Below are 27,618 nucleotides of genomic sequence, written 5' to 3'. Positions count from 1 at the left end.
TCATCACGTACAGTACATAAACAAGTAAAACTACAATTTTCTGTTTTGATGAAGATTTATTGACATGTTCTTTTCCAGACTTTTTAACATCAAGAAAATGTAGATTTAGCATAATTTTTTTCGTCATTATTTCAAAATTTTACATTTCAAAAGTGCCATGGCAAAGCTATGGCACAATGGTAATCGTGAAAATATAACATATACAATGTACTTTATTGTATTTGCATATTCTGGCATATTACAGTTGAAATCTACAGAGATACACTCAACATACACAAGTTGCTTAGTAACTGTCCCAGGTGATTAACAGTGTTATTCTTTCTTTTCTATTTTTTTTTTAACCATGTACTGTAAAACTGCATACTCAAAGTGTCCAAAAATAAGAATCTACTGTCCAGCATCAAACATCTTCTTCCTGCCATCCATGCCAGACATGGCCTCCACGTTCTTACGCCAATCAGTCACTTCCTCTTTCTGTTTATAGGATGGAAATAGTTGTTAGTGATACTACACTTGCACAAAATGAACTGAACAATGGCACTTGAGGAAAAGAGAAATGCACTGTTAGAGTTGGTCCATTTACCTCCTCCTCTTTCTTCACAGTCTTGAGGTTAGCTTTGAAATCCACAGACTCTTTAACTTTGGCACCCATTAGAGCTCCCAGCATGGCATCAGCTGAGACCTTCACCCTCTTCAGAGTTGGTCGCTTCTTCTTACCCTTCAGCTCATCGACCTTCTGAATCAAATTTTCAATCTGCAGGAGACAGTTAAAAATGTGAGCACAAAAGGTGCAGCTTAAACATATTCCACTGACTAAAACTACTCAAGACTTAATGGTGAATAGGAGTGAAATCAAATTTGCTACCCTTTAGCTTATAGGTTTTGTTAATGGATGTCAAAATACAAAAACAAAGTCACAGATACAAGGCAGAACTTAATCCACGTATAAATTTGGATACGAATGAATGAGTCCACACCTCTATACCGTTTTTGGTCTCCTTGGATACCATGTCATAGCGCTCTTCATCTACGACGTCTAGTTTATGGTGCAGTTCTTTGCACAGAGCCTGGAGACAAAGGGAGAATAGTCGGCATTGAACAAACTTATCTCAAATTCATACATCTCAAACCAAAATTAATTATTGGGTGCAAGAGTACAATAACTCTAAGTTTGTTTTTTGTTTGTTTTTGTTTTGTTTATTTGTTAGGAGACACCAGAACCGTTGTCTGTTATTGCTACCGTGCAGAGTAATGATTTTTAATTTTTTTTTTATTTTTTTTTTTACTTGTCTGCACACATATTAATGGTTAATACCATTCAATACTCCTCTTCTCTAATGCAACTACTAAATATTACATTCTGTATTTAATAATCCACTATATAAGATGAACAAACATTTATCGAATGAACTTATTTGCTGTCAACCCAAGAAGTTGACAAGTTTGATAAGATGGTATGTACCATTCTGCTTTCACTTTTCTGTGCATCCAACAACCCACTTTGACATAACCCTTGTTAGCCATTGCTGCTGGAAGTGCATTGCTACACCTAGTCTAAGTATCAAAATACATTTTCAAATGTTCAAAATGTTTTTTATATATAAGCTCTTACTTGTACATTTGCACAGATATAAAGATATATAAGGAATTATAGTTTGTTGAAGCGCCTACCTGACCACCTGGCAATAATGTTGCCTGGCAACGTGTGATCAGAGAGTTGGAGAAAGTCTGTCATCTAGCCAGCCCATTGTTTATCAGCTTCCAAATTAACTCTTTTTCAGTGTATTCTGGCTTGAAAACACTGCTCAGGGTTGTTTGGCCCAATCGAGCCTAATCATCATCATTATCTGACAAATCTGGGTGGCCATTGTTAACAATTGCGTTGGCCGCTGGTTCTGGGGGAGCTGTGTGCGAGATCACTGCGCCCAAGTAAGGGCTCATCACAAAGATGAAAATGTAGTGCCTTGTGTGTATCTAATTACACTCACCGGCCAATTATTTATTAGGTACACCTTACTAGTACTGGGGTGGACCCCCTTTTGCCTTCAGAACTGCCTTAATCCTTCGTTGCATAGATTCAACAAGGTTCTGGAAACATTCCTCAGAGAGTTTGGTCCATATTGACATGACAGCATCGAGCAGTTTCTGCAGATTTGTCAGCTACACATCCATAAGGCGAATCTCCCGTTCCACTACATCTCAAAGGTGACTAGAGACGATTTGAGGACAGTGAACTAATTGTCATGTTCAAGAAACCAGTCTGAGATGATTCGTGCTTTATGACATGGCGTGTTATCCTGCTGGAAGTAGCCATCAGAAGATGCTACACTGTGGTCATGAAGGGATGGACATGGTCAATAACAATACTCAGGTAACTGTGGTGTTGACAATTAGTACTAATGGCCCAAAGTGTGCCAGGAAAATATCCCCTACACCATCACACCACCACCACCAGCCTGAACCGTTGATACAAGACAGGATGGATCCATGCTTTCATGTTGTTGGCGCAAAATTCTGACCCGACCATCCGAATGTCCCATCAGACCAGGCAAGGTTTTTCCCAATCTTTTGTTGTCCAATTTTGGTGAGTCTGTGTGAATTGTAACCTCAGTTTCCTGTTCTCATCTGACAGGAGTGGCACCCGGTGTGGTCTTCTGCTGCTGTAGCACATCTGCCTCAAGGTTGGATGTGTTTTGCCTTCAGAGATGCTCTTCTGCATACCCCAGTTGTAATGAGTGGATGTTTGACTTACTGTTGCCTTTTCTATCAGCTCAAACCAGTCTGGCCTTTCTCCTCTGACCTCTGGCATCAACAAGGCATTTGTGCCCAGAGATCTGCCACTCACTGGATATTTTCTCTTTTTCGGACCATTCTCTGTAAACCCTAGAGATGGTTGTGGATGAAAATCCCAGCAGATCAGCAGTTTCTGAAATACTCAGACCAGCCCGTCTGGTACCAACAACCATGTCACGTTCAAAGTCACTTAAATCACCTTTCTTCCCCATTCTGATGCTCAGTTTGAACTGCAGCAGATCCTCTTGACCACGTCTACATGCCTAAATGCATTGAGCTGCTGCCATGTGATTGGCTGATTAAAGATTTGCGTTAATGAGCAGTTGTTCAGGTGTACCTAATGAAGTGGTTAGTGAGTGTATATGACTGTAATGTCTTGTTATACATCATTCTATCTACATAAGATGAATACACAAGTCACAAGCATTTTGGAGTTGTTTGGACGCTTATTTTGGCACGTAAGCAGGTTTACAGACCCTGCTGCTGGGCTACGGTAACAGGCTTATTGGTTAAATAAAGAAGAAGGTGGTATTTAACCTCTCATCAAAGTCTGGGATTGCAGATTAACTAAATCCTAAAGCACTGATGTATCCCATTCAAGGATTTTTTCGGGTGAAACATTGTTTGTTCACTGATGTCCTCCTTAAGTGGTAACCTGCACACCTGAAGTTCCTGGAGGGATAAACCAGACAGCTTCAGAGGGGGAACTCGCTCCAGCAGGGTAGCTTCTCTCTCTAACTTTGTATTTTCCTTCTCCTTCACCAGCATCACAGCTGCTGTTTTCAAGAGCTTTGTCTATGACAAACCAGTAAATAAAATAACATTTACAAAAACTGATAATAATGGATTTGATTTTAATGTGCAAGAAATTGATATCAGCTGTATTAAACACAAAGAAGGCAGTACCTTGAGAGTCAGTCTGCGAGATGCAGAGGGCTTTGGCTTCCTCTGCAAATAAGCAGTCGATACAAATTTGTGCCAACAAGAACAAAACAAGAAAGGGAATGTAAAAGGTTTTATATTGTTTTCAGTTCCCAGTAAAGATAAAACGTACCTGTCTGTAGTGGACATCATTACGTGGAAAAAGACAAGAAGTAAGAAAACAATTACTCTTCGACACACAGTAAAACCAAAGACTTTAATCATAGAAATATTTTAGATTGGTATCACTCACGATTCAGACATGGTTTGTTTTTTTTCTGTAAATATGAAGTCAGACAAAGCATTAGAAATATGTGTTGACAGTAACAATAGCAGCAGGGTACACATTGAATATTTTTCCTGGTTAATTTTATTGTATAAAATGTATTCTAACCACTTTTTCTGCTTATTTCCATCACTGCACACATTGTATGTTTACGTCATGTTGACTCTGCCAAGTTCCAGTCATCCACACCTTGGAACGGTAACATACCAACACCAAGCCTTTAAATTAGCAACACAGCATGCTTGAGTGCTGCAGATTGTTGGAGTGATATTCCTTTTGAATTCCAACTGGACTCGGTCTATTTTCAAGGTAGCCAGATCAAAATTAATTTCAGAAAAAGTTTAAGACAAGATAAGATAAGATGCAGCCCAAGACTTGTTGTTTTTTCTGATTTTTTTTTTTTAAATAAAAGGAGAAGTATGAAATTATAATTAAAGTTATTAGAAAAGGAGAACACCACCAGGTATTACTCCTACATGCTCCTATTATTGCACATGAAAGCATAATCATAATAATACATTCAACAATATTTTTTTCTTATATCTAACATAGTTATATTAGTATTTCTAAAAATGTGTGAAAATAAATACATACATAAAATACATAAATAAATTTATCTAGGTTAATAAATTATTCATTACAGTGTTATATGGATGATATGAGTCAGTTGAGATATGTATAAATGTGTAATAATGTGTTATTATACTATTAAAAAAATCACTTTATAACTTTATATGTAATATTATATATTAAAGGATTGTATAGTATATTACACTACAGTTGTAATATACAATTACATTGTATATACATGTTTTATAAACAGCAAATTGCGTATATATATATATATATATAAATATATATATATATATATATATATATATATATATATATATATATATATATATATATATATATATATATATATATATATATATATATATATATATATATATATATATATATATATATATATATATATGCACACACGGTCATAATTTAAGTCTATTATTTTGCATGAATGCAGTGGATGAAAAGAATGATTATTTAAAAATGATTACTTAACATTATCGATTATTACAGACAAAGCATACCTTTTTTACAGTATCTCTGTAGAAAACCCAGTAGATGTGATCCGTGTAGGCTTTAAATGACAAGAAGAAAACTGTTTCAAATGTAATAGCTTCTATCGCCTTCTCTGAATGGCCAACTAAAATAGCATCTCCTGTTTTGACAGCCACTAGGTTTTATTTCACTAAGGTCTGTCCTCCAATTCCAGGTTTACGGCAGCAACATTGCGAACAGTGCGCTGAACCCATTATCATCAGTTCAGTTCAGTTCAGTCCCATCCATCAGGACTGTGGGTGCCTTTGGAATAAGATTAAACGTTTCATGACTTATCAAAAAAGAAGAAAAAAGATACAAATAATTCAGGATTCAAATTATTGTCCTTTATTTGGAGTCACGTTTTACAGAGAGACACTGCCATCGTCTGTGCATTACACATACTGCACTTCAGGATCACAAGCGTGTTGTCAGTATGCAAAATACATAGAGCACCACAAAATTAATATCGCTGCTGTGAAGGCATGCACTTGTGTTTTGTACATAAAAATGTACCTTGGGTCATGATAAAACATTTACATACCGAGTTTCATCTCATCATGGGACAAAGCTCCATTTTGACTAAAAGCAGTATGTTGAAAAATCAAAGGGGCATGAATAAGAAACCCAAAGAAAAACTTGAGCATTGCAGACCTAGGATTGACATCGGGAAGATGACATGTTGCTAAGCAACCCTTTTTTAATACGAGTGTCCTTTTATTGTCCGGCATCAAACAGCTTCTTCCTGCCCTCCATGCCAGACATGGCCTCCACATTCTTACGCCAGTCCGTCACTTCTTCCCTCTGTTAAGAGAAAAATTGAAGAAAAGATACCGTAAGTGTTGAAGTAGTTTGTAACTTACTTCCTTCCGGTACTTGTACTGATTTTAAGCTTGCCTTTTCTTCATCCTTCTTTACTGTCTTGAGCTTGGCCTTGAAATCAGCCTTCATGAGTTTGGAGGAATCGGTGCATGCGCCCAGCATGTCATCTGTTGTTTTCTTCACCCTCTTCAAGCTCGGCCTCTTGGCACCCTTCAGCTCAGTAATCTTCTGTCTCAACGTCGTAATCTGCGCAACAAACAGTTGAGTTGAAGAGAGAGTTCGTGTGCTCGAACATTGAATCGGTGCAGCTCACATGTGACAAGCGCATGTACCTCAGTATCATTTTTGGTTACTTTGGCGTCCATATCATAACGTGCCTCATCCACAACATCGAGCTTGTTGTGTAATTGTTTGCAAAGGTCCTGAAAATCAGAAAAGAAATCAGTCATGGGGTTGGGGTTGAAAAGTAAAGAGTGATGCAGCATCATTTGGTGTGGCAGTACCTGGAGCTCCTGGACTGACAGACCTGAGAGCTTCAGCGCAGGAAAAGACTCATTCACCACTCGGTCCTTCTCACGTTTTCTCTCTTCAATTTCAACCACCAGCATAGAAGCTGCTTTCTTCAGCAACTTGGACTAAATGATGATAAGGCGTCAATGAAACTATGGTAAATATAAGGTTTTATGGCTCATAGATCTACAGGACTTACCTTTAATTGCAGTCGCCTTGTTGCTGAATATTTTGGCTTCCTCTGCAACAAAGAATGAGTCACATTAAGTCACAATATGATTGCTATTAATCTAGGTTTATATGTATAGCTCATGAAAAGTTGTTTAGAATTATTAGATGTATTTTTTTTGACTCACCGGTCTTCATCACCATATTAAATGAAAAACAGACCCAACAAGAGAATGAGTAGTAGTATTTTTTAATCATGAATTAATTATATTTTTTGTCATTATTAATATGAATCCATGGGAAACAATGTAAAAAAATAAAAATAAAATAATAATAATGTAAAATAAAGGAGAGCAATCAAATGTTCTCAAGTGAATTATATTTTTTGTCCAGTCCTCATCTGAAGGATCCTCCTTTCTATTCTTTATAGATGTTTTGATATTTTGAATATAGTCAGGAATGTATGAAGCCAATACTCACCCCTCAGACATGGCTTCAGTTTATAGCACCTACAGAGAAGAAATAGTTTATCAAACCAATGTATTAAGTTACTTACATTTATTCAAACACAGGATCATATAATCCCTTGAAAATTTCCAAGTATTATTACAGTAAAAAAAAAATCATGTACAATCATGTATTCATTTTTTTTATCAAGCTAAATATGATGTTTGACACTCATTGAATGTGTAAACCTTTATGTTTGGGTTTGTGTATGTATATATATATATATATATATATATATATATATATATATATATATATATATATATATATATATATAGAGAGAGAGAGAGAGAGAGAGAGAGAGAGAGAGAGAGAGGGATAGATAGATAGATAGATAGATAGATAGATAGATAGATAGATAGATAGATAGATAGATAGATAGATAGATAGATAGATAGATAGATAGATAGATAGATAGATAGATAGATAGATAGATAGATAGATAGATAGATAGATAGATAGATAGTATAAAATTGCTATTGGTTGTAATGCCACTATTTTTAGGTATTAGAAACTGACACAGGTCTGAAGCCTCTCTTATGAGACCAAATAATTGTTCTCTTGTAAAAATGACTGACGTGGAGCCAGTTGCACAGTTATTTTTGAACACATTGCTCTCTGTGTGCCAGGCGCTGAAGTGGCCTTGATGATGTCAATGAAAGTACAAATGTCTGGCGAGATGAATTATGCCAAACCTCACCCTCATAATGTTCCAGGTTTGTGTCTGGATAGCCGTAGTTTAAGCATTCAGTTCATGTGAATTTAACCATGGTGTTGTCTGGTACAGAAAGACTGAACAAACTAAAAGAAGGACGATGCTTCTGACATCATAATCAAATTTAGTCTGCACTGACCGAGGGTTGAGTAAAGGTAACAAGTGATGCACCAGACAGTCGAAGAAAGCCTGCACAGTTGCAACCCCACTAGTTTGCATTACAAAAAGGTAAACCGTTGACACTTATCATGTTAGCTGTCAAAACTTTGCTTCAAATTGCATTTCTTCATTACATTCAAAAGATCAAGAGATCATGCAAGACGGCCGAGGTGTCGTGGAAGTCAAATCAGACTGCTATGTTGTTAAAGTCACTTTAAGACCTTGACAAAAGTATCGACTTGGCTGGGAGTCCCAGGTGTAAATACCAGCCGTATCAGTGTCAGGGCCATGGATATAAGCATGCGGTTTTCATTACCAAATTAGAGCCATAGTTGACTTGAACCAGACGAATACTGTGGAGACTGCCTCTTAAATGTGTGACCTGTTGTCACCGTGACAAAGAACATGCTCCTGTTGATATCCGTCAGTGTCACATTAAAGCTCCCCATTCAATATCCGTCGTTAATGTTGTTGCCTTTTAACGCTCTTCTGACGAATATCAGGTGGATTATTGTTCAAAACTTACCTTGTAGTTCAGAGGAAATCAGACAGGACAGTAGTTTTGCGGTTGATGCAGGTAAAGGAAAAGCAGTTTTACGATTATTAGTAAAAGAACTATGTATTCAAAGTATCATGCGATTGGCTCGTTAAAATAGACCTCCTGTCCACCTGACAGTTGCTGCATCATAATGCACAAGCCTTTTGGATTTGCCCTCTACCCGTGACCCATTTATTTCATGTGATTGCACTGCACAAGGGCACACCTCACACGTTCCTCACTTATCTGACAGCTGAACCACCCTCTTTCAGATTCCATGTACTCCGCGTGCACGGGCTTTTTAAACTCATGACGTGGTGTTCTGGCAGAGGATAACGTCCAAGATCTGTTAAAAGTGCTTTTTTTAAAGAAAAATACTTTTACTCTCACAAGAGTCAGTAAGAAACCTTTACTTGATGATAAATGAATATTAAAAGAAACCAATCCAAACATTGAGGCATTTAGTTTGGACAGGAGGTGGACAAACAAGCTCACGCTGCCATCCTCAGAGCCTACATTTGAAAATCAACCTTATCATATACAACTGGATTTTGTATTTGCTTTAATAGAAGATTTATAGCATTAAAAACAGACTAAAGTTAGACAGAGTTTACAACTGCTGGTCGTGTATCAACAGTTATGGACTGCTAAAGAGCACAGGGTAAAATATCTCTAGGTACACAAATAAACGTTTAAAATTACATTTACAAACTGTTAATTCAAATGTGTAAATAATTCAGAGACACGTTATTGTATTTGCCAAGCATTCGTCAAGAATGATAAGCATATCAGTGTATGGCAACCTCTTAAAAATTCCTCCTTTGTAGTGTTTGGACGGCGTATAAAGTCATAATCAAGGACGGCTGTGCTAAGTAAAGCATATTTTTTACGTTTGGAATAAAATCGCGCTGGCTTCTGAATCATAGCTGCCATGACACCACTCACACGTAGGGGAAAGATCAAATGCAGCCCCTGCAGTCTATTCTGGGCAAACTTCAGTAGCACTGTCCGTCTGTCTGTTTGTCTGTTATGTAAACTGATACACTTGGACTTGGTGTCGATTAGGACTCAGTAACTCAAAGACAACTCGGCAGAGATTTACACGGCAACGGTTATTCTTCTGTCCATCCTAATGGCTCCCCTGAGAATAGCGCATTGAATAGCTTTGCTGGACAAAACTTCATTACTTCTTTTTTTCTGTAAATCCAGGTGATATTTCTCTGGATGTAAAAATGAGGCATATGAAATATTCAACACAATGGCCAAAAGTCATTCCCCTAAAAAGTTTAAAGATTGTGATTTTTTTTTTTCTTTGACGTTTTTGATGATGTGATTTTGCTATGCACCTTTTATGGTGCATCTGTCTACTCTACAGCCACCAATCTGCAAGTATACTGTGAAAACAGGATGTTTGCTCATCACCAGCTGATGAACTGCTGCCCTCTAGTGACTGTTTGATGTTTCACAAAGTTGTTTTTCCATCAGCATCAATCTACAGATCACCTATAGAGTACAGTATGATAAAACAATAAAAAACATCACTTCCATTTCCCAAATGCATGCAGACAACTGCAACTGGGACACTTGTACCAACTTGTACATTCGTTAATATGAGAATGAAATGTGCAAACCACAACAGAGAAGTCCCTCCTTCCTGTGTGTTCAGCAGTCGACTCCTGATAAGAATCAAGCACTGTATGTTTTCTTGGTGCTCAAATAGTTGACGCATCTTTTCAAACTCAGTTGATCATTTTGATTTTCTCTCATTTGTGCTTAAGTTTTGGTTGATTTTTCAGGAGTGTTGTAAGGCTACATGATCTAAAGCATAATGATCCTTTTTTCTTTTTTGTGGTTCTGTTTGACTGCCGAATGTGTAGCATTATCTTCTCCTAGGATACTGGACCCACATCTGGACTGCAGCAGGACTGTGAGTATATGATTATTGCATATGAATGTAGAAGCAGCCGTATAAAAGATGGTAAGAACTTCATAAAGTTGCTGTTTATTTGTTTTTCAGGGTATTTACAACTGCAGTATTGGTAAGTACCTAATAAGTTCCTAAGCACTGAAGTAAGTTTGGATACTGATTTCACACATCGATGAGTTAAATCAACATTTCTGAGAGTTTGTGTGCAAAGAGTTAGTACCTTTGTTCTGTCTTTGTTGTTTCTGTGTTAAAGAGGTTTTGTGTTATACTGAAGCCAACAGAAGGATTTATATCCTCAAATTTTACTTTATATTCACAGTTAGAAACAGAACTTAACATGCACTTTAAAAAAGTAACATTTTTCTCGGTAAAATTGAGGACACTTTGACTGTTGTAGGTTATGATAGATTCACTTTTTTAGTTCAAATTTCCACAATGGGAGACAATTATTTTGATCTTTTTGAAATGTATTACTTTTGTCCAAACGGTGTCTGGTGGTAGAAGCTTCTGACAGGTTGATGCATATTTTGAAAGAATACACTTGGATGTGGATGTGCTTTCAGGCGCATCCTGGCGAAATCGAACGAAATCAACCAATATACCAGGAGAATAATGTTGTGTGTTTCGTGCTGTTGAAATTCAATGTCTGCGTGTGTAACTATCTTTGCTCAGGGTCTCTGCAATCTGCTGTATTTTTGTTTTGTCTCCTTAAGCTGCTACGGTGTGTGTGTGTGTGTGTGTGTGTGTGTGTGTGTGTGTGTGTGTGTGTGTGTGTGTGTGTGTGTGTGTGTGTGTGTGTGTGTGTGTGTGTGTGTGTGTGTGTGTGTGTAATCTTTTAAATGTGTCTTTTTATTCTGCACTTTAAGTTTTGTTCTGCCAATTTCGTTATACTGGTACTATGACAATAAAGACAATTCTTAAAAAGCATTCTTAATGTAGGACCTTAACAAAGCTAATTTATTCTTGAATACAATTTCCAGATGCCTGAAATTGTGTTTCATTGCATTTTTATCATTAATATTTTTTTTTTGTATTACCAGGCTGTTACTTGGGGTGCACATTTACAAAACACATATAAACACTGACTTACAGTGCACTCTTGACTGGAAGTGAGCTTCATGTAAGCAAATGTGTGTGTACTAAACTAAGACCAACGAAAATAACTGTTCTATCGGTTTTTTACATTAAACTGAAGATTTCCCTCTGTGTTTGTTGTGCTGTGTATGCCAGAAACAAGCAACCAGAATTAGCAAAATAACCGTGCTGGATTTTACTGAGTTGATGTGCGACTTTGAATCTTGAAGTGATGTCATGTATTGTTGATGGCAGGGGAGGGTTTGTGTCTGTGCTGCAGGCCCAAGTGTACATGCACTGCCTGTAGCTTCACTCCTGCATCTATGGAGCTTTAAGACAATTATAGAAGTAATATGCAAATACACAACACAGTAACATGAGATCCGTTGATGTCAGGTAACTGCTCGGACAAACCCGTGGTTGTACCTAGAGAAGATGCTCCTATTGGTCCACAGTGGAGCCAGGTGGAAATTGGCTGGAACAAACACTGGCTTGTTCCTGTTGTGAAAGTTGGATGGACTATCAAGCCTGATGGTGAGTATACTCCTGAAGTCTGTTATAAAACAGTACAAGAAAGCATCAAGCTTTACTTGCAGCTACATTATTAGCTATTGTATTGTATTTACAACGAAGATTAAAGAAGGTATAAGGGACAGCTGTCTTCTAAAGTGTACGCTCTTTTCTGTTCACAGGATGTATTTTTTTCATCCGTGGTTCAGAGATAAGTATTGTGGATGAAAACACAAATCGCTGTGTGTGCACGCAGTTTTCTTACAGCTTTAACAACGTACTGACACCAGATTATAAAAAGGTACGTTGGAAGTATTGATCATTTATTTAGTTCCATTATCTTCATTTTTTTGTCTTAGATTGTGTTCAGCTTAACGTCTTACGTACTTACTTATGGTCCATAAAGACAAGCAGGCAGCTTTATCAACAGGCTAAACTCTGTTGTTGTCCATCCCTGCTCATTCTGGGTGACAGAAACATCCAATCACAGCTCTGCTGGCTTTGTTGCTGTTGATCTTTTACATGCCACTAGACCAACTCATGGATGACCAGTCACACTTTTCTCTGACTACTGCTTAATTGTCTTTACTTGTTCCTTTTGCTCAAACACAACAGTGTTGACATATGAACCCTTGCAACCTGCTGCTCACTTTGCCACTGTGGCTTCCTTTGTTCTGTTTCCTGTTGGTGTATATTTCTCTCTAAAGGTTCAAGATGCTGACAAAAAAAACCAGTGTGCAAAAGCTCTTTCTTTATATACCAACCTTTTTTTTTTTTCTTACCAGATTTTGGAGCTGCTTAAGAAAAATTCAAGCAACCCAACTGATCTCAAAGGGTTATAAATTGCTCTTGTCCGCCCTCACAGGAGGCTCCTGTTCTGCCAAAACTCAATTTTTAAAAGCACCACCACTGACATTTGAAAAACCTTTTCCACCTGCAATCTTTCTCCTTCCCCTCCAGACACAAATGTCCATGCTGACAACTTTTACCTTCTTCCTATTGGGAGACAATTTTCTGGTATTTACAGGATGCAATGCTCTGTCCTCATTCCTGCCCATGGCTTCTCTGCAGGAGAATTACTGCAAATCCTCTGTTTCTTCCTATCAATAGCATCAATCAATTGAACCAATGCTAAGCAGCCTCTTCCATGCTACATATCACGTGTGCATATGGGAGTGTGTCTGAGAAATTCTTCACTGGCCTCTGAAACATTTCTTGTGCGTTGGAAGAGTGAACACCTCTGGCCCTTTGTCAACTTCCTTTGTTCTCTATTAAATTTCCTATCCCAGATCTTAATCAGTCTGGTTTTACAAAGGACCACTCCCCACTGTTCTCTGTGACAACATAGTCCTGAGATCTTATACTAACAGACCTGTCACAATGTTCAATCATTACCCTACTATACACCTTAAATGGGCATTACTGGCGATGACCACTATTGGTTTGATTTCAGTATCCCATCACCTCTCCAGCAGGGGTGCACCTGGCTTGTTGATGATGTCCTTTCACATGGTTGTTTGGTTACCTGGTAACACGGTTGTTTGGCATTCGCCTCCTTAAGCCTGGACATTGAGAATTCTGTATTAATGCCACAGCGCTTCTAGTAGCCTACTCAATCAGCCAAAGAAGGACACATCATTTCTTTTTTCGTGAACTGAAAACTAGCCACTCACGACTGTCTGAATCACGTAACGAAACCACTGGCAACAGTGCGACCACATGTCTGCACCCAGATATCGAAAGTCAATCAACAGGATTAATCATACTCTTGTAAATTTAGTATTTAATACTAACACTAGAATTTCTTATTTTACCAACGTTACTGTGTTGTCCCTTCCTTTATGATCACTTTTAAGTCCTGTATTAGGGCTGTGGACTTCCTGCACTGGCTCTGTATTTCCTGTTATTTTGCTGTGCAATGTATTTATAAATTCAGATCTAATCTTTTCTTTATGGACATGTCCTATTGGTCTTAATTTTATATTTTATATTTAAGTTGTGAGTGACAGTGAAGGAGATGTTCTATTCTATTCTATTCTATTCTATTCTATTCTATTCTATTCTATTCTATTCTATTCTATTCTATTCTATTCTATTCTATTCTATTCTATTCTATTCTATTCTATTCTATTTTATTGTATTATATTCTTTGGCAGGCAGCACGGTAGCTTGGTGGTTAGCACTGTTGCCTCACAGCAAGAAGGTTCCCGGTTCGACTCCCTGACCAGGCGGGGGTCTTTCTGTGTGGAGTTTGCATGTTCTCCCCGTCCTTGCGTGGGTTCCCTCCAGTTACTCCGGCTTCCTCCCACAGTCCAGAAACATGCATACTAGGTTAATTGATGATTCTAAATTGCCCATAGGTGTGAGTTGTTTGTGTGTCTGGTTGTTTCTGTGTATATATGTGGCCCTGCAATGGACTGGCGACCTGTCCAGGGTGAACCCCTGCCTCTCGCCTGAAAATTAGCTGCGATAGTCTCCAGCAGACCCCTGTGACCCTGCAAAGGATTTAGCAGGTATAGATAATGGATGGATGGATATTCTTTGGCTAAAGGTTCCTGCTAAAAAAGCATGTCAATCTTAATTTTGCTACTGGTGTACTAATCCTTTTTACATGATATCTATTTTGTTATGTTGTGTTTTTTATTTCTAGTGGAATTTTTCCTTGGATGTTGTGGTTGAGCCCAGGCATACATACACTCTGACAGTTTTTAATGTGCCAGAACCCGAGAATGACCAGTACAGGATTAAACGGCAAATTACCATTCCAGGTAAGCAACCCACAAATCATGACGATCACGAGAAACATTTACCTACTTAAACCGTGAACCGGTTTACATTTGTTTCAATAATCACTCATTGCCAGGCTGTGACGATCTGAGAATCCAAAGGACCAAAGTCTGCCAGGAAAATGGTAATTCATTTTTTTTTTTTTTTTTTTTTTTTACAACTTATCTTTATCTGGATTTCAAAGGGTTTCGTACAAGATTTAGTGACCAAGACATTGTTCTGTGTGCTTATGACGTGTTTTGTTTCATTTTGTTTGTTTGCATACAGGTAGCCTGTGGGATCCCAGCATTTCTGCTAATGTGTCTATTGACAAGAAACCCCAAATTTCCATTGTTGTGATGTTTAAGACAGCACCATACTCAGAGATGTACCAAGTTACCATCCAGAATGGCATTTTCAGTTGTGCACAGAATGCCTCAAAGGTGGTTACTCTGAATATTTTTTTAAATATAAAACTGATGAGAGTAATAATTATTTTTTGACTGATTGTTTAGAGTGCACACCTTAAGCCAAAGTATATTTTGTCTCTTCATTAAACTAACAGAAAAACAGGACATCACTGACGGTTCCATTTGAGTTTGATTTGAAGCAGCTCTCTCACTGTAACACATTGGTAACGGTAAGTGAGATTTTAATTTGATTTTTCCAAACCAAAGTAGAATCCCAGTAGAAGTTTGGAGTACCGAGAACTCATCCGAGTCTCCCTGTTTTAAAGATCCAGCCATTCTTTATTCGCTGCAAAAGTGATTGCAAGAAAGTGAAGAGAAAGGTTTATCACTGCCAAAGTGAGTATGATTTTTTTAATACTTGATTTTCAAAAATCATATAATGCAAAGAGTTCCTTGAAAATTTAAAACTGATGTCAGAAGTTTTCACTTCTAAACTAAACATTAGTTTTATTTTGATTCACTTCTAGGTAGGTAACTGTATGCTGTAATTATATACAGTATTTTGATTAATAAAATAAATATTCGTTTTTTTTTCATTGTTTCATATTCCTTTTTATATTTTTGTAGGTAATTTACCAAAACCTGTAATCATAAAGATGGTGCTGCTGCTCGTCTTTGGTGGTTGTCTTTCTTACGTACTGTGGAGAGCATCTCGTAAAGGTTTGCCTTCTTAAGTAAAAGTCCCCGAACCCCTTGGAATTTACTGGTTTTCAAATTGTGTCCGTCTTTTTTTGTGACTTAGACGACAATCAGCTCACATTTTACGGAAAATTAATTCCAAGGGGTTCACAGGTAACTACATTAATGAGAGTAAACAGCTTGAATAAATAATTTAAATCTTGATTCTTTTCTCAGATTCTCTGAACATATTTTCATCTGCTGCTAAAGAACAGCCGGACGTTTTTCAGGTTCAAAAGAGGAAACGCGTCCTCATCATCTACTCCCTTGACCATCATTTATACAAGAACATTGTTCTCAAGCTTTGTGGCTTCCTGAGGACCAAATGTGGTACTGAGGTTGTCCTGGATCTGCTGGACTTTACCAGACTGGGAGTGTTGGGAGGCATTCAGTGGCTGGATTGGCAAAAAGAACAAATAGATTGCTCTTCAGATAAGATATTGATTCTTTGCTCACGAGGCGTACAAGCCAAATGGAGGGCCATGTGTGGAGACAAACAGGTTTTCCTGAAAGAAGACGCGTGTTCACCTGTCGGTGACATGCTTACTCCGTCCCTCACCCTCCTGCTCCCCCATTTTATCAGGTCTGCATCATTTAAAAAGTACATTGTGGGTTATTTTGAGGAGGTTTCTTCTGAAGAAGACATTCCTTCACCTTTCAATGTTACAGTGCGATACAAGCTGATGAAACAGTTTGAGGAAGTCTTTTTTAGAATCCTGGACATAGAAAAACATGAACCAGGTCGAGTGAAGCAAATCGATGGACTCTCAGAGGACAAATACCACCAAAGCCCTTCAGGCAGAGCCCTGCGGGATGCTGTAGACGCTTTCCGTGCATATCAGCTGGAGCATCCACAGTGGTTTGAGGACGAATTAATGGAAAGCTCAGAGTTGGAGGAGGACACAGTTAGAGAAGATGAAATTCATGAAAACTATGAAACACTCTTCAACCACTTAATTTATTGTAAGCTTGACTCAACCCAAGTTGTCAGCCATGTGAAAATAAAAGAAAACTGTTTTTCAGTCAATGAAACAGAGCTCCTGTTGGCTGAAAAAATCAAATTTGATGATGGAGTTCAACTCTGACACTGCTGAGAGCTGTTGTTGGGTGTGGAACGTATACAGAAATATCTCTGTGAACTTTTTTAATCATTTGGTTTTTTGTATCTTACAATGTCTGGTCATTTTTTAAATGTTTTTTTTTATTTCACTCTGTTGTCACTGGCGTTTGCTTTGAAAGTGTTGGGGGGAAGTTTAGACTAAAGATCTTTGGTTGATGGTTGTGGGCTGTGTAAACAGTGTTTTGGTCAAAGTTCAGCCTTCTGGGCAAAGTTTGTTGCCTTTTTTCTGCACTCGAAGGTAAGCAGGACAGTTATTTGTGAAAAACAGATTTTTTTTTCCTTTAATATAATAGCTGACTCAGCAAATATAATACGCTATTGATCTTTGATAGCTTATAGCATGGTCACGGACCAAATGTGCTGTGTAGAATCTCTTTGTGTTAGAATATGTTAATGAAACCATTGTAGTAACTTTCAATTTACACGGTTTTTAGGATTTTTTTTGTTGTATGTGTAATTGTATTGGTGTGTCATACTGACTTTACTGTAATCCTCGCACTTGTGTAAGAATGAGAGGTTTTATATTTTAGACTGTCTTGCATTTTGCTTTTAACTAGTCTATTCTGCATAGTCTGTATGTGTTTGTGTGAGTCATCAGTGTATAGTCTTAAATGCATGACTAATGCAGTGAAGTAGGAGAAAAAAGGGGTCCCCTGCTCTGGAATGTGTTTGTGTTAGTGGCCCCAAAAGGAGGAGAGAGCAGTGGGAATGTATGCCAGCCAACTGGGGCAAAGAAAATCCTGAATAGCACTTGTTTCATGTGGTGGCAGAAAACACGCTGCAGCTGGGGAACACTGATATTGTCCAAGAAGAACTTGAGGTAAAGTTACTTTTCATTCTCATAAACAGTGGTCTTTTGCATATAAATTGATTTAAACATGAACAAGGGATATAATAAGAGATAAAAGCAATAAGGTTGTGATGTTTTGAATAAATATTGTTGTTGCAACTTACAAAGGAGACTAAAGTTCAGTTTCATGGTTTTAAACTGCTGATTGCTGCTTTAGGTTTTAGTTTTTAGACTCTGAACAGAATGAAGATCCTGAAGAAAGCATCTACACTCATCCTGAGTAGAGGAGCTAAAATATATCAAAACACATTGTGCAACAAGGGTAAATGTACCTTCTCGTTATACTGCCTAGCATTAAAAATGATTGGATAACACAGTTTAGAAGAGTATGGTGATACTAATGGTGATTGTAACTTTTCCCTCAGATTTTCTTTTTAAAGTTCACCCAGCTGTGTCTCAGGCGCTGGCAGAAAACAAGCCTGTGGTTGCTCTGGAGAGCACCATAATCACGCATGGCATGCCCTATCCACACAATCTGAGGTGAATGTGATCATTCAGCAAACTCTGATATGAGACCTTTGTTTTTAGAAGTGATAATTAACTCCGTTACTGTATCAATCCAGCACTGCAAGGGAGGTGGAAGCTATTGTGCGAGGCGAAGGAGCCATCCCAGCCACGGTTGGTGTGATTGAGGGGAAAATTCATGTTGGACTGTCACCGGCAGAGCTGGACCACCTCTCCCAGTGCAAGAGCCCCTTAAAGGTCTCCAGACGTGATATGCCTTATGTCATTAGTAAGGTGAGACTTCTACACTACGATCTTAAAAAACAATTTCAAAATAATCTCATTACCAAATCCACCACTAGAACAATCAGACATTTCCCTCATAGTGAAGGGACCCCTTCTCTGAATGCTCCTACATGGTCAATTTGAAAGGCTAGATGATAAGGGTTAGGGGTCAAGGGGGTGATTTAGGATTGGGCATGAATGTCCATCCATCCATCCATCCATCCATCCATCCATCCATCCATCCATCCATCCATCCATCCATCCATCCATCCATCCATCCATCCATCCATCCATCCATCCATCCAGGTCCTGGTTGTGCAGACAGCCTTCAAAGCAGAGAGGGCCAGACTTTCCTCTCACTACAGAGTGGTCAGGGCCGCCGCAAGGGGTGTGCGAAACGTGCAACAGCACGGGGTCTCGCGCTATGGGCGTTTTTTTTTTTGTTTTTTTTTCATTTTTTTTTTTTCCGTTTTTTTCTCTCGTTTTTTCCCTTATAAATATCAACAGTCACGTTCCATTACAGACCTAAATGTGTACTAGTCTGTATATATCAATAAATATATGTGCAATGATGACGCGTGTCTGTTGTTCAATACAACTGATCAGACCAAGCGCAGACACAAGCTGCTCTGATCCAGACGGGTGGAGTTGGAACAAACTGTCACACAATGTCGAGAGAACGAGACAGATTCAGGAAATTTCCATCAGGGGATGAAAAAAAAAAAAACTAAAGAAAATGGAAGAGTTTAATGCCTCTCTGAAAGGCACGTTTGATAAATTTGTTACAAAAATCACCGATCCGACCGGGTCTCAAGCAGCCGTGGGGCCCCACGTCCAGGCAAGCCAAATGATGATGAGGCAGGGGAAGGTATCCAGTATTTTGCTAATTGGAGAGTTAAAATTGTGCATATAGACACCCGATCCGACCTGAAAAACCCCAAAATTTTGCGGGCCCCGAGGGCCCCCCCCAGCCATTTCACACAGGGCCTCCCAAATCTCCCAGACGGCTCTGAGAGTGGTAATCTGGTGACACAAGAATTGTAATTCCTACAGTGTGTCCTGGGCCGGCCTCAGGACCTTCTCCCAACTGGACATGCCCCTGGGAGGCTTCGAGGAGGCATCCTGACCAGATGCCCAAGCCATCTACTTCCCGAGGGCCTCCTGGATGGCTGAACTTCTCACCCTGTCTTTGTGGAAAAGTGCAACAATCTCTCACAAGAAACTAATTTGAGCAGCTTGTGTTCACGACCTTCTTCTTTAGTTACTACCCAAAGCTTAGGAAGTAAGAGCGTATAAACAAACAGTCCTGCCTTTTGGCCTATCTCTTTCTTCAACACAACAGACTGGTTCATAGTCCACACTACTGAAGAATGCACCAAAGTGCCTGTTAATCTTTTGTCCCATTCTTCATTCACTCATGAAAAAGACCCCAAGATACTTAACCCTTTCAAAATAAAAGTCCCCTTTAAAGGGTGTTGCCATCGAGCCAGAGATTGAGGGCTTAGGAAGGGGTTAAACTCCTTCTCATGAGGCAATACTTCACTCCAAACCCGTGAAGGGTATTCTCCTGATTGTCCTGTATGTGTGTTTTATATTTCAGGGTCTTTCTGGAGGAACGACAGTGTCAGCCACTATGATAGCAGCACACAGAGCTGGGATCCATGTTTTTGTTACCGGGGGTATTGGAGGAGTTCACAGGGATGGACACAACAGTGAGACTTGCTACTTGCTGAAAAAACCCATAATAAATACACTGTCACTAAAATGAAAAGTTATAAAGAAATTATTTTCATTTCCTTTCACAAGAAAATAAAAGATAAAGATAACAAGTTTGTCAACAGCCGATTCAAACATTTATTTCAAGTCGGATTTAATGACAAGGACAAAAATGAACTGAAATAAGCTGGTTTATTTAAAAGCTAAAAACTACACTGCTGACACATTGTTAATGCTGAGGAAGGTCTTTATGTGTGAGAAAAATAAGTGCACTGTATCAGTGTGTTAACTTTTCAGACAATTTTGGAGTGAAATAATGGAAAGATTTAGTTTTATTTGCCACTTTGTGATCAATCCCGTAGGTCTGGACGTCAGTGCAGATCTGACGGAGCTTGGCAGGACTCCCGTCGCTGTGGTCTCTGCAGGAGTCAAGTCTATTCTGGACATCGGCCGCACCCTAGAGTTCCTCGTAAGAAGATGTGCATCATTTTTAATCAGATTTACAAGATGCACAATGGCTGATGTGATTTCAGAGGGTACTATTTAAGTGTTGTGTTAGTTTGGATTGGTGTGTTATTTATTTATCATTAATTATGTCTTTTCTGCTATTTTTCTATAAAAAGGAAACACAGGGTGTGTGTGTTGCAACTTATGGAGATTCAAAGAATTTCCCAGCCTTCTTTTCTCCACACAGTGGATTTACCTCTGCATATAATGTATGCAACCCCGGTGAAGCTGCAAAACTCATTGGTATACTGCCATTTTATATCTTGCACATTGATTGACGAACTGCTAATTCACACTCATAAGTGTCAGTGCTACTAATCCCACACTCGCTCAGAGTAACGAATAATGACACAGAATAATCTTTAAAGAGCATATTGCAGGTTGGAGACCCCTGTGAATCAATGTGTAGGAAAATAATGTAGGAACTGAATTTTCATTGAAATACGCATAAATATATACTACAGTGACCTCCAGAGTTGTTTTTGTAGTATGTAGAGTATTTTACTTCTGCATCTGAAAAAGCTGAACCGGAAATGACGTGGCGGCAGGGAGTGCGGTGAATTCAACAATAGGAAAAATAGTGGATCTTAATGTTATTTGTGACACTGAAGAGGTTGTGAGTGTGTATTCACACCAATATGACGGGCCACAGCCTTATAATTACGAACCCGTTAGGGCCCCCACGTTCTTTTGATTGACAGCTGAAACTCGCTTTTTAAAAGCTGATTTATGCTTCTGCGTTACACCAACGCAGACCCTACGGCGTAGGTTACGCGGCGACGCACCAAACGCTGCGTGCGCCGCGTAACCTACGCCGTCGATTTTACGCGGAACCATAAATCAGCCTTTATTCCCTGCAGCACCACCCGCCCGTGCTCCTGAAAGAAACTCCGAAAATAACTCCTAAAAGATGGGTGAGTAGGGTACGGCGTAGGGCTGCGCATCGCCACGTACCCTACGGCGTAGGCTCTGCGTCAAGAGCAGAGACCATTTATTTAATAAATAGCTTGGAGAACAGATGGTGGATCATCTGTAGTTCTGTAGTAAACAAAGGTTGCACGTTAGACGTCAGAATCAGAGTTGATTTGTTGTTGTTTTGGAGCATAATGTGACGTTCGAAAATGCAAAACTCCGGTTGTCTCTGTCTACACGCATCTACATAAACGGAGTTTTCAAAAATCTTCACTTTGCCCAGAGTTTTTTTTAAACATTCGTTTATTTGCGTTTTCATGTGGATGACAGGTCCAAACGTAGGAAAATATCTTCGGTTTAGCAGATACCCGGCTATGTGTGTACGGGGTCTGCGCAGTAAGATGGGTCTCCCTGCTGCTACGTCATATGACGCGGTGTTCGAAAAAAAAAAGCGTTTTTAGGAGCTTTGCTAAAATCAGCCACTTTTTCCTCTGAATAAGTGCCCTTATGTCTTGTAAAACATATTAAATCCTACATTAACTTCTCACATAGTCATTTTCACATAAGGTCAGGTATAATTTTTGAAAAAACCCTAACCTGCAATATGCTCTTTAACTCCTTTACAGTAATGGTTTGTACTGTTATTGTATGTTATCTGCTACTATACCTGTTTTTATATCATTCAGCAAGCACGTTGTCTCTGGGTGTCCAAAGCGGTGTCCTCATAGCAGTACCCATCCCAGAGGAGCATGCAGCTGCAGGCCAGCAGATAGAAGAAGCCATACAGGCTGCGGTGACTCAGGCAAGGTACAAAATCTGTCTACTGTTGTAGGATTCAGCAGTCATGCTGTAGCTATTTTTGCTTTAGAGATACTTGATCAGTGATGTCAGAGAAGATTTGCTCTCTGATGATCTGATTTCTACTTTGTTTTTCGCTTTCTGTTCTGTCCTTTATCTCCACAGCTCTAAAGGTGTCACGGGCAGAGATGTGACACCATTCATTCTTCAAAAGGTCAATGAGCTAACTCGAGGAAAGTCCCTCCAGGCCAGTATCCTTTAAAAAGAAAAGTGAATGATTTAGCAGATACACCATAAACATGTTGGGGAAAAACATCAAAATAGAAGACAAAGATGATGATTGATAGATGTGACATTGTTACACTGTAGTGGTTTCTAAGGCCCGCTGTTCACGACGTCTGACCAAGATTAAGTTACAACTCAATAGTCCTTAACATGACCTGCTAAGACATTGCTCTTATTCATAATAATGCTAAAGTTGGAAGTCAGATAGCCTGTGCACTGTCAAAGCAGATGAAGGACAGAACATCCAAAAGTCAAATTCATCCTGTTCAAAATGTCCCTACAGATTCAGAATCAGATGTTGTAAGTATGAGCGCACATGTTTCTTTTGTTATTTTGTTTGTTTTTTAAATAGTGAAGTCATCAAGTACACATACTGTATAAGGGAACACACAAGAACAATGTTATTTTCCTGCAGGTTGTGATAGGAGGAATAAATGTTGATTTTATTGCCAAAGGAAAAACAAAAGCCCTTCATGTAAGTTTCATGTCAAACACAGACTCATCTACAAGACTGCTAAGCGTGTGAACTTTATTGTTCTGAGAACACCTCGTATCTCTTTCAGTTTGGACAGACCAACCCAGGAAATGTCTGTCAGTCATTTGGTGGCGTGGGAAGAAATATTGCTGGTTGGGATTTTTTTTTTCTTCTTATCTGATCATGTATGGCCTCATTTTCACTGCTACATCTAATTGTTTCCCCACGCGTTTGTTCTGTGCTTTGTCCAAGACTGTCTGAGCAGATTAGGCCGTAAACCACTCTTCATTTCTGCTACTGGGGCTGATGAAAATGGAGATGCAGTGATAAGCTACTGCAAACATATGGTACCTGGACTTTTCTCATTTACTGCTGCACTTGGAAATTGCAAAATAGTTTATTAAAATAATTTGAGATAAAAATACTTAATTTTAATATCTTATTTATAATTAATAAAATAATTATGCATTATTTTCTATGTCTTTTTTCATATTTTTGTAAAGAACACAAGAGGTGTTGTGAGGTTGAAAGAGCAGAGTACAGCTACCTACTGTGCTGTTATCACTGGCAACGGAGAACTGAGTCTGGGACTGGGGGACATGGACATCCATCAGCAAATCACAGCACACCATGTAGGTTCAACCCTGTGACTAGTCACTTGTAACAATATTAAAGCAGGATTTGTGCTCTGCAGTGCCAGGTTAAGAACCACATTCACAAAGTCAATGCAAAGTCATTGTCTGAAAGGAATTCATAATGTGGCTTACACGTTGCGCTTGCAGATTGTAGTTGGTGTAACAGTAGCAGCCGCAATCTCCATGCTGGAGTAAAAACACAATCAAAACACTTGGACCGGCAAAAAAGACCTTCTGGAAACTACATAAGATAAAAACACAAGGGCAATCACATGGTGAAAAAGCATTTAGGACTGACTTTAATAGTCTGTCCTCCATAGTTTGGTTGTCCTACATATTGCACTGAGAAATAAACTCCCCCTCAAGCTCAGATAATCTGACTTTACCATGTTTGAATGCATATTTTTATAATCAGTATAAACTGTCCCACTGAATTGACTGTAATGGTCAGCTTATGTTAATAGTTTATAAAAGCTTCTTTGTTTCCCAAAGATGGCGAGTTGAATGTATCTGCATTTTGATTTCAATTTTTTGTATTTTTTTTAATAGGTATCACAGTTTGAGAGGCAGCTTTTGGCAGCCAGCCTTGTGTGTCTTGACGGAAACATCCCAGTCTCCACCATCAACTATGTTTGTTCTCTTGCCAGGAATCACAACATAAATGGTAACCCTGTAGAGATTGTGACTAAATAATTATGAATGATCACAAATAGAAACTATCATTGATTTTTAAAATAACTCTACCCATGTGTGTCACAGTTTGGTATGAACCAACAGATACAGATAAGGCTTGTAAGCCTTTTCTCTCAGATGCTTGGAAGTCTCTGTCCTATTCATCCCCAAACCTAGCAGAGTTGTGCGTCATGAACAAAACTTTGGGTATTACCACACCTGAAGGTAAAACACGCTTTTGAAAATTGATAGAAATCTGTCAACTTGCCTTTCTTTATACTTGCTCACACTACCAAAAGATACAATCTGACAGTCCATAGAGTTGTTTGAGTTTTTGTGAAGAATACAAATGAAGTGACAGTAGCTGAGGTTGTGGTTAATCTTGTGTCAGCCCTGCCAAGTTCTCTGGACGGTACCCTGAGTGTCGCTTTGGCTCTCTCACGCCCTCTCCTGGAGCATCTTCACTGCCTGGTGGTGACTCTAGGGCATAACGGTGTGCTGCTATGTGGAGCACATGATGCAGGGACAGTCAGCCTGCAGCCAAGAAAACAGAAGCCAGTAAGCACTTATTTACCTAAATCATTCTTAAATAATTACTACAACAACAAAACTAAAAGTGTTTTGCTCCACTTGTATTTGCAGAGAGGGCAGCTTTGTGCACTGCACTACCCAGCGTTAACTGTGACCCCAGAGGAGACGATGAATGTGTCAGGAGCAGGGGATAGGTGCTAAAAATTTGCACAGCCTACTTTCTCTTCTATATTCCTATTTAAAGTTCATTTTTTCACTCTTTCAAGTCCATTTTTCATTTTCCATGACCTCTTTCTTCTCCCTCGCTTTCATTTTTTTCACCATTCACAAGGTCACGTCTAAGAATTTGAACAAAAACATACATCTCCACTTTGTTTTGCAGTCTTGCAGGTGCCTTGATAGCAGGGATTTTCCAGGGAAAGGACACGGACAGCTGTGTTCGGATGGGGCTTCTGGCTGCAAGGATGGCCATGGCATCACCGCACCCAATCGCTCACTCTCTCAGCTTAGAGTCTGTTGATCCCTACAAAGTCCACACTCACAAGTGGCCAAAACCACGCTTTTTTTGGATGGATTAAGATTTAACACAAGTTTTATTTTCCATATTTAAAAATGTGTCACATATATAATAATGTACAATAACATAGTTAAATAATGTATCACAGTCACAAAAAGCATGTAACCCAAATGTTTCTGATATTTTTCATCGTTTTGTAATAAAATATACAACTTTGTCCTACATTTTACTCGATGGCATCACAACAAATCCTTATGCATGCATTATGTAAGATTATAGGTACATGAGGAGAATAGCCTGAAATTACTTGTTTTTTAATATGGCCAAAAAGATTGTTTACTTGTAATATAGCAAATGAATGCTCAAATCATTTGCTGCATCTCTCAAGATGCCTGTTGGCACGACTGCTGATGTCTGATATAAGAAGAAATTATTATGTTTTCTTGTGATTACAGCTTATTATATGATTATCATGAGAACAGATTTTTTAAACACAAGACCCAATAAAATTAGTTTTGTTATCTTAATAGTTTGACATTTAACTAAAGATCTTTTAAAGAGAAAATTTTTAGAAAAAAAAAGTAATTTTTAGTTTATCTTGCATTGTTTATGAAACCACATAGGATACATTTCTTAATAATGCATGCTTCACATTTAATTGCATCTGGGAAGAGATACACACACGTGTGTTTAAATTAGTAATAACCACAACATTAACAGCAGTTAATTAAAAATTAAAAACTTACATTTGAAACTATAACTTGCAAGGCTCAAAACAAGGCAACAGGACTTCCTTTTCTGCTGCTCATGAAGATGTTCACCTTCTGTTCAGAAGACTTCATCAGTGTTTTTATATATATATATATATATATATATATATATATATATATATATATATATATATATATATATATATATATATATATATATATATATATATATATACTGTATATACTGTATATATATATATATATATATATATATATATATATATATATATATATATATATATATATATATATATATATATATATATAAAGAGCAGAGGAGGATTAATGGGCCCCTAGGCTATTTTCTCTCTGGGGCCCCCCCTTATGCATCATGCTCTCTCAGAAAAAAGTAATTTTGTGCCATGTGTAACAGTGCACATGGCAGTAGCACTCATTTACTATAACCTTAGTTATAAGGTTATAAGACTTTAGTTGTAACAAAAATACTACAGAAAGCCGTTTAAAGTAGCTACATCTGGAAGCGTAACAAGCGTTAAGCTTTCTGAACCAAGACACATCTGCAGCAGCAGCACAGACCACCCTGTTCTATAGCAGAACACTCTCACAGAGCACAAATCAAGCAGATTTCAACAAAAACTGTAATACAGCAGCAGCGCATACAGCACCTGTGTGTGTGTGTGTCTCTGTGTGTATGTGTGTGTGTGTGTGTGTGTGTGTGTGTGTGTGTGTGTGTGTGTGTGTGTGTGTGTGTGTGTGTGTGTGTGTGTGTGTGTGTGTGTGTGTGTGTGGCAGCACAACTTACCTTCATAGGGCTCTCTTTCTTGTTTTCCTGGATGAGAATTCTTTGATGAGGCTGGTAAAATCCAGTTTTCTAAGAATATCACTCTCAATGCTCATCAAAGACAGGTGATTGAGTCTGTTTTGGCCCATTGTGGATCTCAGTCTATTCTTTACAAGTCCAAGTTTTGAAAATGAACGCTCCCCACTGGCATTGGTAACAGGTAAAGTCAAAAAGAGTCTCAGTGCTATGTCAACATTTGGAAACACTGACTGTAGTCTCCGTCCTCTTACAGTATATGACTCGGCAGTGACCTAGCTGAGGTGTCATCCTGTCCCTTAATTCATTCTCTGAATTGTCCAATTTCATCCACAAAATCTTCTTCTAGATCACCTGGATATTTCCTCTGGAGATCAG

At 38.5% G+C, this 27,618-nt stretch overlaps 4 protein-coding genes across 5 annotated transcripts; 2 read left to right on the top strand and 2 right to left on the bottom strand.

Moving 5' to 3' along the window:
* Window positions 1-36: 36 nt before the first annotated feature.
* On the bottom strand, window positions 37-3,837 carry LOC133443793 (troponin I, slow skeletal muscle-like). The gene is made up of 5 exons (XM_061721025.1): window positions 3,700-3,837; window positions 3,457-3,588; window positions 978-1,067; window positions 584-754; window positions 37-474 (listed from the first exon to the last, which is right to left on the bottom strand). Exons 2-5 carry the CDS (start codon window positions 3,559-3,561, stop codon window positions 388-390), a joined length of 453 nt encoding a protein of 150 aa, XP_061577009.1. The 5' UTR covers window positions 3,562-3,588; window positions 3,700-3,837; the 3' UTR covers window positions 37-387.
* A 1,589-nt stretch (window positions 3,838-5,426) lies between these two features.
* On the bottom strand, window positions 5,427-8,699 carry LOC133443794 (troponin I, slow skeletal muscle-like). Its single transcript, XM_061721026.1, has 6 exons — window positions 8,509-8,699; window positions 6,633-7,110; window positions 6,427-6,558; window positions 6,256-6,345; window positions 5,999-6,169; window positions 5,427-5,905 (listed from the first exon to the last, which is right to left on the bottom strand). The coding sequence occupies exons 3-6, from the start codon at window positions 6,529-6,531 to the stop codon at window positions 5,819-5,821; spliced, it is 453 nt and encodes a 150-aa protein (XP_061577010.1). The 5' UTR covers window positions 6,532-6,558; window positions 6,633-7,110; window positions 8,509-8,699; the 3' UTR covers window positions 5,427-5,818.
* Window positions 8,700-11,910: 3,211 nt separating this feature from the next.
* LOC133444850 (interleukin-17 receptor A) lies at window positions 11,911-17,030 on the top strand. The gene is made up of 8 exons (XM_061722751.1): window positions 11,911-12,055; window positions 12,214-12,332; window positions 14,682-14,799; window positions 15,086-15,240; window positions 15,363-15,437; window positions 15,534-15,603; window positions 15,835-15,927; window positions 16,123-17,030. Exons 1-8 carry the CDS (start codon window positions 11,911-11,913, stop codon window positions 17,028-17,030), a joined length of 1,683 nt encoding a protein of 560 aa, XP_061578735.1.
* Window positions 17,031-17,846: 816 nt separating this feature from the next.
* zgc:136858 (uncharacterized protein LOC678543 homolog) lies at window positions 17,847-25,905 on the top strand. Of its 2 annotated transcripts, XM_061722480.1 has the most exons (19): window positions 17,847-17,885; window positions 18,073-18,177; window positions 18,281-18,395; window positions 18,479-18,653; window positions 20,245-20,356; window positions 20,723-20,829; window positions 20,984-21,110; window positions 22,466-22,586; window positions 22,743-22,828; window positions 23,026-23,162; window positions 23,278-23,337; window positions 23,426-23,489; window positions 23,590-23,684; window positions 23,841-23,969; window positions 24,522-24,636; window positions 24,732-24,869; window positions 25,036-25,202; window positions 25,287-25,369; window positions 25,558-25,905. In XM_061722480.1, the coding sequence occupies exons 2-19, from the start codon at window positions 18,099-18,101 to the stop codon at window positions 25,751-25,753; spliced, it is 2,106 nt and encodes a 701-aa protein (XP_061578464.1). In that variant the 5' UTR covers window positions 17,847-17,885; window positions 18,073-18,098; the 3' UTR covers window positions 25,754-25,905. The 2 variants fall into 2 exon arrangements, with proteins under 2 accessions (XP_061578464.1, XP_061578465.1); XM_061722481.1 differs by having other exon boundaries at window positions 17,853-18,177.
* The last annotated feature ends 1,713 nt before the right edge of the window (window positions 25,906-27,618 follow it).

This window comes from Cololabis saira, chromosome 5 (assembly GCF_033807715.1).
Source record: "Cololabis saira isolate AMF1-May2022 chromosome 5, fColSai1.1, whole genome shotgun sequence".
NCBI lineage: Eukaryota > Metazoa > Chordata > Actinopteri > Beloniformes > Belonidae > Cololabis > Cololabis saira.
Note: the sequence above shows the minus strand (reverse complement) of the source record. Positions and strands in the feature narration are given on the sequence as shown.

Excerpts from the sequence above, each read along its gene's own strand:
- LOC133443793 (XM_061721025.1), bottom strand. The coding sequence starts at position 3,561 with ATGCTGGTGAAGGAGAAGGAAAATACAAAGTTAGAGAGAGAAGCTACC. Across the intron at positions 1,068-3,456 it reads TATCCCTCCAGGAACTTCAG|GCTCTGTGCAAAGAACTGCA; the intron begins GTGTGCAGGTTA and ends CTTTGTCTCCAG. Across the intron at positions 475-583 it reads CTGTGAAGAAAGAGGAGGAG|AAAGAGGAAGTGACTGATTG; the intron begins GTAAATGGACCA and ends TCCTATAAACAG.
- LOC133443794 (XM_061721026.1), bottom strand. The coding sequence starts at position 6,531 with ATGCTGGTGGTTGAAATTGAAGAGAGAAAACGTGAGAAGGACCGAGTG. Across the intron at positions 6,170-6,255 it reads TAACCAAAAATGATACTGAG|ATTACGACGTTGAGACAGAA; the intron begins GTACATGCGCTT and ends TTTGTTGCGCAG. Across the intron at positions 5,906-5,998 it reads TAAAGAAGGATGAAGAAAAG|AGGGAAGAAGTGACGGACTG; the intron begins GCAAGCTTAAAA and ends TTCTCTTAACAG.
- LOC133444850 (XM_061722751.1), top strand. The coding sequence starts at position 11,911 with ATGTCAGGTAACTGCTCGGACAAACCCGTGGTTGTACCTAGAGAAGAT. Across the intron at positions 15,241-15,362 it reads GTGCACAGAATGCCTCAAAG|AAAAACAGGACATCACTGAC; the intron begins GTGGTTACTCTG and ends TTAAACTAACAG. Across the intron at positions 15,438-15,533 it reads ACTGTAACACATTGGTAACG|ATCCAGCCATTCTTTATTCG; the intron begins GTAAGTGAGATT and ends CCTGTTTTAAAG.
- zgc:136858 (XM_061722480.1), top strand. The coding sequence starts at position 18,099 with ATGAAGATCCTGAAGAAAGCATCTACACTCATCCTGAGTAGAGGAGCT. Across the intron at positions 18,654-20,244 it reads TGCCTTATGTCATTAGTAAG|GGTCTTTCTGGAGGAACGAC; the intron begins GTGAGACTTCTA and ends TTTATATTTCAG. Across the intron at positions 20,357-20,722 it reads TCACAGGGATGGACACAACA|GTCTGGACGTCAGTGCAGAT; the intron begins GTGAGACTTGCT and ends TCAATCCCGTAG.